Source organism: Mytilus edulis, chromosome 6 (genome assembly GCF_963676685.1).
Source record: "Mytilus edulis chromosome 6, xbMytEdul2.2, whole genome shotgun sequence".
In the NCBI taxonomy this organism is placed as follows: Eukaryota; Metazoa; Mollusca; class Bivalvia; order Mytilida; family Mytilidae; genus Mytilus; species Mytilus edulis.
In genome coordinates, this window is record NC_092349.1 from 62,262,862 (window position 1) to 62,271,035 (window position 8,174).

General features: G+C 35.0%; 1 protein-coding gene across 2 annotated transcripts in view; it reads right to left on the minus strand.

Annotated features, from left to right (window-relative positions):
* Positions 1-7,907, minus strand: part of LOC139528052 (MLX-interacting protein-like) — a 29,157-nt gene extending 21,250 nt beyond the window's left edge. The window contains exons 1-3 of one of the 2 annotated variants that reach the window (XM_071323841.1): positions 7,482-7,907; positions 4,706-4,812; positions 1,809-1,882 (exon numbers count right to left, since the gene is read on the minus strand). In XM_071323841.1, the coding sequence (XP_071179942.1) occupies positions 1,809-1,882; positions 4,706-4,812; positions 7,482-7,810 (510 nt within the window). In that variant the 5' untranslated portion in view covers positions 7,811-7,907. The remainder of the gene's footprint in view (positions 1-1,808; positions 1,883-4,705; positions 4,813-7,481) is intronic. The other variant, XM_071323842.1, reaches the window with a different exon arrangement.
* Between the last annotated feature and the right edge of the window lie 267 nt (positions 7,908-8,174).

Here is an 8,174-nt window from a genome sequence, read left to right on the forward strand (position 1 = left end):
ATTTACAAATTTTATGAAAATTGTTAAAAATTGACTATTAAGAACAATAACTCCTAAAGGGGTCAATTGACCATTTTGGTCATGTTGACTTGTTTGTAAATCTTACTTTGCTGAACATTATTGTTGTTTACAGTTTATCTCTATCAATAATAATATTCAAGATAATGACCAAAAACAGCAAAATTTCCTTAAAACTAACAATTCAGGGTCAGCAACCCAACAACGGGTTGTCCGATTCATCTAAAAATTTCAGAGCAGATAAATGTTGACCTGATAAACAATTTTACCCCCATGTCAGATTTGTTCTAAATGCTTTGGGTTTTGAGTTATAAGCCAAAAACTGCATTTTACCCCATGTTCTATTTTTAGCCATGGCGGCCATCTTGGTTGGATGGCCGGGTCACCGGACACATTTTTCAAACTACTAACCCAAAAGATGATTGTGGCCAAGTTTGGATTACTTGGCCAAGTAGTTTCAGAGGAGAAGATTTTTGTAAAAGATTACTAAGATTTACGAAAAATAGTTATAAATTGACTGTAAAGGGCAATAACTCCTAAAGGGGTCAACTGACCATTTCAGTCATATTGACTTATTTGTAAATCGTACTTGGGTGAACATTATTGCTGTTTATAGTTTATCTCTATCTATAATAATATTCAAGATAATAACCAAAAAGAGCAAAATTTCCTTAAAATTACTAATTCAGGGCCAGCAACCCAACAACGGGTTGTCCGATTCATCTGAAAATTTCAGGGCAGATAAATCTTGAACTGATAAACAAATTTACACCATGTCAGATTTGCTCTAAATGCTTTGGTTTTTGAGTTATAAGCCAAAAACTGCCTTTTACCCCATGTTCTATTTTTAGCCATGGCTGCCATCTTGGTTTGATGGCCGGGTCACCGGACACATTTTTCAAACTACTAACCCAAAAGATGATTGTGGCCCAGTTTGGATTAATTTGGCCCAGTAGTTTCAGAGGAGAAGATTTTTGTAAAATATTACTAAGATTTACGAAAAATGGTTAAAAATTGACTATAAAGGGCAATAACTCCTAAAGGGGTCAACTGACCATTTCAGTCATGTTGACTTATTTGTAAATCTTACTTTGCTGAACATTATTGCTGTTTACTGTTTATCTCTATCTATAATAATATTCAAAATAATAACCAAAAACAGCAAAATTTCCTTAAAATTACTAATTCAGGGGCAGCAACCCAATAACGGGTTATCTGATTCATCTGAAAATTTCAGGGCAGATAGATCTTCACCTGTTTAACAATTCTAGTCCATATCAGATTTGCTCTAAATGCTTTGGTTTTTGAGTTATAAGCCAAAAACTGCATTTTACCCCTATGTTCTATTTTTAGCCATGGCGGCCATCTTGGATGGTTGGCCGGGTCACCGGACACATTTTTTAAACTAGATACCCCAATGATGATTTTGGCCAAGTTTGGTTTAATTTGGCCCAGTAGTTTCAGAGGAGAAGATTTTTGTAAAAGTTAACGACGACGACGGACGCAGGACGACGACGGACGCCAAGTGATGAGAAAAGCTCACTTGGCCTTTTAGGCCAGGTGAGCTAAAAAGAAGATGTGGCATGAACACCACATTTAGCACTATTAGTTATATTGTGGCAGTCAGTTTTAACTGGTGGAGGAAGCAGAGAATCATGACCTTCAACAGGAAAACTGACAATCTTAGTCAGAAAGACTGGAGTTGATGCATCTGCCGACAGGTTCAAACTCATTACCATAGTGTTTGTAGGCTAGTGATACAGTAAATGAATTAGTATTAGAATACCTACCTCTGGTCTAGTGTGTATGTCATCAGACATAGGTGAAGCAAACTGGCAGATCACAGTACTTTTCCCATAAATATCTAAAAAGTCATAACAATAAAAGTTAGTTGGTGATGTCTTGAACTTTTGCTCAGCATATATATGTATATCATATGTATAAAGTCTGTTATTAAACATGCATAAAAAGAAAGTGGCGGGGCTAGGATGAAATTTGAAAAAAATAGGCAGGACAGAAATTTTGAGTAAAAAAAAAGGCAGGATGAGACACTTGCATAAACATAAAGTCAGGATAAACTAAAAAAAAAGAGGCAGGACTGAATAGAGTGAAAAATAACTAGAGGCTCTAAAGAGCCTGTGTCGCTCACCTTGGTCTATGTGACTATTAAACAAAGGAAGCAGATGGATTCATGACAAAATTGTATTTTGGTGATGGTGATGTGTTTGTACATCTTACTTTACTGAACATCCTTGCAGCTTACAATTATCTCTATCTATAATGAAGTTGGCCCAGTAGTTTCAGTGGAAAATGTTAGTAAAAATTTACAAATTTTATAAAAATTGTTGAAAATTGACTATAAAGGACAATAACTCCTTAGGGGGTCAATTGACCATTTCGGTCATGTTGACTTATTTGTAAATCTTACTTTGCTGAACATTATTGCTGTTTACAGTTTATTTCTATCTATAATAATTTTCAAGATAATAACCAAAAACAGTAAAATTTCCTTAAAATTACCAATTCAGGGGCAGGAACCCAACAACGGGTTGTCCGATTTATCTGAAAATTTCAGGGCAGATAGATCTTGACCTGATAAACAATTTATCCCCCTGTCAGATTTGCTCTAAAGGCTTTGGTTTTTGAGTTATAAGCCAAAAACTGCATTTTACCCCTATCTTCTATTTTTAGCCATGGCGGCCATCTTGGTTGGATGGCCGGGTCATCAGACACATTTTTGAAACTAGATACCCAAAAGATGATTGTGGATCAGTTTGGATTAATTTGGCCCAGTAGTTTCAGAGGAGAAGATTTTTGTAAAAGATTACTAAGATTTACGAAAAATGGTTAAAAATTGACTATAAAGGACAATAACTCCTATATGGGTCAACTGACCATTTCGGTCATGTTGACTTATTTGTAAATCTTACTTTGCTGAACATTATTGCTGTTTACAGTTTATTTCTATCTTTAATAATTTTCAAGATAATAACCAAAAACAGTAAAATTTCCTTAAAATTACCAATTCAGGGGCAGCAACCCAACAACAGGTTGTCAGATTCATCTGAAAATTTCAGGGTAGATAGATCTTGACCTGATAAACAATTTTCTAATAGTCAGATTTGCTCTTAATGCTTTGGTTTTTAAGTTATAAGCCAAAAACTGCATTTTACCCCTATGTTCTATTTTTAGCCATGGCGGCCATCTTGGTTGGTTGGCCGGGTCCCTGGACACATTTTTTAAACTAGATACCCCAAAGATAATTGTGGCCAAGTTTGGATAAATTTGGCCCAGTGGTTTCAGAGGAGAAAATTTTTGTAAAAGATTACTAAGATTTACGAAAAATGGTTAAAAATTGACTATAAAGGGCAATAACTCCTATATGGGTCAACTGACCATTTCGGTCATGTTGACTTATTTGTAGATCTTACTTTGCTGAACATTATTGCTGTTTACAGTTTATCTCTATCTATAATAATATTCAAGATAATAACCATATAACGGCAAAATTTCCTTAAAATTGCCAATTCAGGGGCAGCAACCCAACAACCGGTTGTCCGATTCGTCTGAAAATTTTAGAGCAGATAGATCTTGACTTAATAAACAATTTAACCCCATGTCAGATTTGCTCTAAATGCTTCGGTTTCAGAGTTATAAGCCAAAAACTGCATTTGACCCCTATGTTCTATTTTTAGCCATGGCGGCCATCTTGGTTGGTTGGCCGGGTAACCGAACACATTTTTTAAACTAGATACCCCAATGATGATTGTGGCCAAATTTGGTTAAATTTGGCCCAGTAGTTTCAGAGGAGAAGATTTTTGTAAAAGTTAACGACGACGGACGACGGACGACGGACGCTGGACGACGCCGGACGATGACGGACGCCGGACGCCAAGTGATGAGAAAAGCTCACTTGGCCCTTCGGGCCAGGTGAGCTAAAAAGGCAGGACAGAGATTAGCAGTATTTAAGTACTACTTCTACCAGGCAACTTAGGCCGTGTTCACACCAAACGTCATGTAGAGTAAACATGTTTACAATTAGTTTAATGTAATCAACTCTGGTTTCACATTAAATTTGTTCACATCCATACACTTTGTTTAGTTACCTGTGCATAAGTTTTGTTCACACTTATAAACTATATGTCATTTAAATGTTCATTGCATAGAATCTAATTAAAATTTCTTGGACAGATTTTCTAGCAGTAATCAGTAATGAAAGCCATTTTTGATGATTTGCACCTATTTTAAAGATACTGAAGATGTCTCGATTACCAGAGGCGGATGAAGGCATTTTTAAAATGCATGGGGTTCCATAATTTGATTGTCCGAAAAAGGGGGTTCCAACCCCGGGAACCAGCCCTATCCAAATCCACCACTAATTACGCAATACATCAAGTAGGCTATAAAAGAAGAAGAAGGATTGGGATGTTAAGAGTGTTTTAGTAATGCATTTATGAGTGAATCGTTGATTGACCAGCTGCAAATATTTCTGTGTATGTCTAGTCAATTCGGGAAGACATTTTCAAATGAATTATGTGTTTCACAACACTGAGTTTAGGTCAATGAGAACGTGGCCTTATACAAAAATATCTGAAACTCTCATAGAGCTGTACTTAATAAGCACAACTTAAAAAATATTCCTCTCAATATTTACAAAATGAACTGGTAACTATATATAGTAACATACATTGCATATACCATTCCCTCCAGATGATGTTGTTTAATCTGACCTTGTCCTTGATTGTCATGTGAAGGCCTCGAAATGCCTTCCATTTTGGAGATACCAACTTTCCACTGAAAAAAATAAGTACATACTAACTATTAAATTGTACATGTATAGCACTGAATTTTCTTTGATAATTATGTTTTTCAAATTTAATAAGACTTTTCAGAAAAGTCATCATTACAGATCTACATAATAAAAACAATGTTCCAATGTCCCCACACTGATCATGCTAATACACATATTTTATAAACTTGGAGAAAAAAATGTTATTGAGGCTTAATTTAAAATATTGTTTGATTGCAGTTTACCGACCAACCATCAAAATCTGCCCGCCTGAAATTTTTTATTGCTTTTATCTTAAAGAAATTATTTTAAATATTTCTATTGAAGCTTAAGGGATCCAGTTAACATGGTTAACATATTTTAATATGTTATTGAATAAAAGATTGGTTTTCCTGTTTGAATGGTTTTACACTAGTCATTTTTGGAGCCCCATATGATATAGCTTGCTGTTTGGTGTGTGCCAAGGCTCCGTGTTGATGGCTGTCATTCACCTATAATGGCTTACATTTACATATTGTGACTTTGATGGAGAGTTGTCTCATTGGAACTCATACCACATCTTCTTTATATCTACTTTATGCATTTAATTTATATTGTTGTTTTTTGTATCGTACTGCACATGCATGACATGCTTACCTGCTTAAAGGCATTTTATGTTAACCTGTCTGTTAACATTTACCATGTTTACTGTGATATACCCATTGACAGTGTTTGAGGGTCATGTCATAGATACTATTAGTTGACATTCAGTCAGAAATTCACAAGAAATATTAGAAAAAATTTCTTACATTGCATATATACAATATCTATTGTTTCCTTTAGAACTTTTGATGTACTGATTAGGATTTAGATAACATTTCGATATATTTGTGCATTTGATCTGCATTTTACTGGATTGTGTCAGCATTTATATAGTAATTCTTATTCTGCAATATTAAGAGGTGGATAGTGTTTGAACTGAAAACTTGTATCCAAGGCTTGTCCCAGGCATGGATTACCTAAGCCGTATTTGGCACAACTTTTTGGAATTTCGGATCCTCAATTGCTCTTCAACTTTGTACTTGTTTGGCTTTATAAATATTTTGATATGAGCGTCACTGATGAGTCTTATGTAGACAAAATGCGTGTCTGGCGTACTAAATTATAATCCTGGTACCTTTGATAATTATTGTAAGATATCCAGTGATTTTAGATTTTAAGTACTTAGTTTGCGTGTTATATATGGAATAATTGCTTACCAAATGAACAGTGGAAAGTTTTTTTAGATTTTAAGATAACAAGGATAGTGTTTGAACAGTAAACGCTAATGTGAGGGCAGGAGTGTTATATATAGAATAGTTGCTTACCTACAATGTAATGAACAGTGGAAATTTTTAGATTTTATGATAACAAGGATAGCGTTTGAACAATAAATGTTAATAATTAAGGGCAGGAATGTTTAGCCTATTTGATATGGAGATATAAATAGTCAACTGGCTATGGACGATTGGACTGTGTAATATATAGAGAATAATACATGGCAAAATCCGTATCAAAAGTCGTATCATCCTGACACACCAATATCAGCCCAAGGGCCTTTAACCCCGAGCCTCCGAGGGTGATACGGATTTTACCATGTTTTATACGCTTTATCATATATTTCAACAGGAGAGTATTATTTTATATGAACTGTTTTCTGACCCATAGCACTGGGTTATAATGTTCTACTTTAGTCTTGTTTTAAAAGCATCAAAAGAACTTATCCGAAGCACCTGGATTACCTTACAATTTGCGTTCTGTTGTTTTAAAAATATTTTGTTTACTGTATTTTTTTGGTTTTTTTTTATAGTTGCATTTAGTGTGCCAAAAAATATGAAAACTTGACGTTCGTGACGTCACATGCCAAACAATGACGTCATTCAATAAATTGCGTCACGGTCGAATGACCGTTCATTTTAGACCTATTTTGAGGAAAATTATTTCTTCTTAAGCTAATTAACATAAATAAAAACTGACTATGTAAAAAAAAAAAAAAAGGAGGGGTGTGATAAAGGGTGCGATAAAGGGTAGGGGTGTGATAAAGGGTATGATAAAGGCTGCACATCAAAGTTGCGCGATATGGATTAAACAGCAGGTTATTTATCAAATATTCAAAACTACTGTATTTACTACTAAACATACATGTATGATAAATATAGTTAACTTCGTTTACATGGTGATGGATTAGTCCGAATGCTGTATATATGTTACTGTTATAATAACTACGCATAACTGATTTTACGAGTGCCCCGTGTGTAAGGGTTAGGGTGCAAATAAGGGTGCAAATTAGAAGTACGCTTTAGAAGCGAAGCTCCTGCTAGAGGAGGATCATAAAGACTAGGTAACAGATAATGTTATATCAAATTTGAAAGCTTGCACAAGTGCATAAATTAAGCAGTTAATGCCCCTTTAAGTTAAACATATACAATGATGGCCAATATTTTGTTTGTTGGGTCAGCGTGCTCTTAATAATTTCAACTGAAGATAACAAATCAACTGACTTCTACCATGTCTACAGTGCAGATGTACTAAATTTTGGGACTAGAAGGGGTTTCCAATGCACTACAGATGCACAATGTAGCAGCCAGAGTGTATTTAATGAAAGGACAAGTACAGATTGGGTTATGTCCATTGCATATCTGAAATGTTTATATACCTGTAAGCTAAACTTAGACAGTCAAACAATTTTGAAAGTGAGGTTTCAATTGTTGTTGAAGGTTGCTCCTTAAATTCATAAGATTCTGCGGGCTCTTTCTTTGAGGCTGTAAAATCGTAGGGTGCAGGTTGATCGATAGCGGCCAGTGAGGAGGAATCCTCATCATCTTCATCTAGATTGGGGTCATGGACTCGACTCAACATAAAATGACCACTGTGAATGCACGAGTCGGGGTCTCCCACTTCTTGTTTAATGTCCATATTCCTACTATCCGATTCCAACAGCCCTGGTATAATTCTCGAACTCTTTAATGTCATAACCGCAGCCATATGTTTGCATCTCAATGTTAATAATTTGCAGGATTCTCAGTTCTTCGTGCTTGTTTTTTTCTAGTCCTAAATCTGAAAATATACCTGAAAACCTATAAAAATCCTGATATCAAAACGAGCAACAACGGCCTAAAAACACAAAACATACGATACCATCATATTTAAAATACACCAAAGCGCTTATTTATAAAATGATTTAAATTTCTCCAAATTTAGATCTGATTAAAAAATCCTTAATTAGACAGACATCTGAAACAGATATGAACGCTAAATAGTTTGACGTTACGCGCGATGTTCGTACATGTAAGCGTAACACAACGTCGCGAATATTTCGTAACGTTCAAACTAAAATTTCGACTGAAAC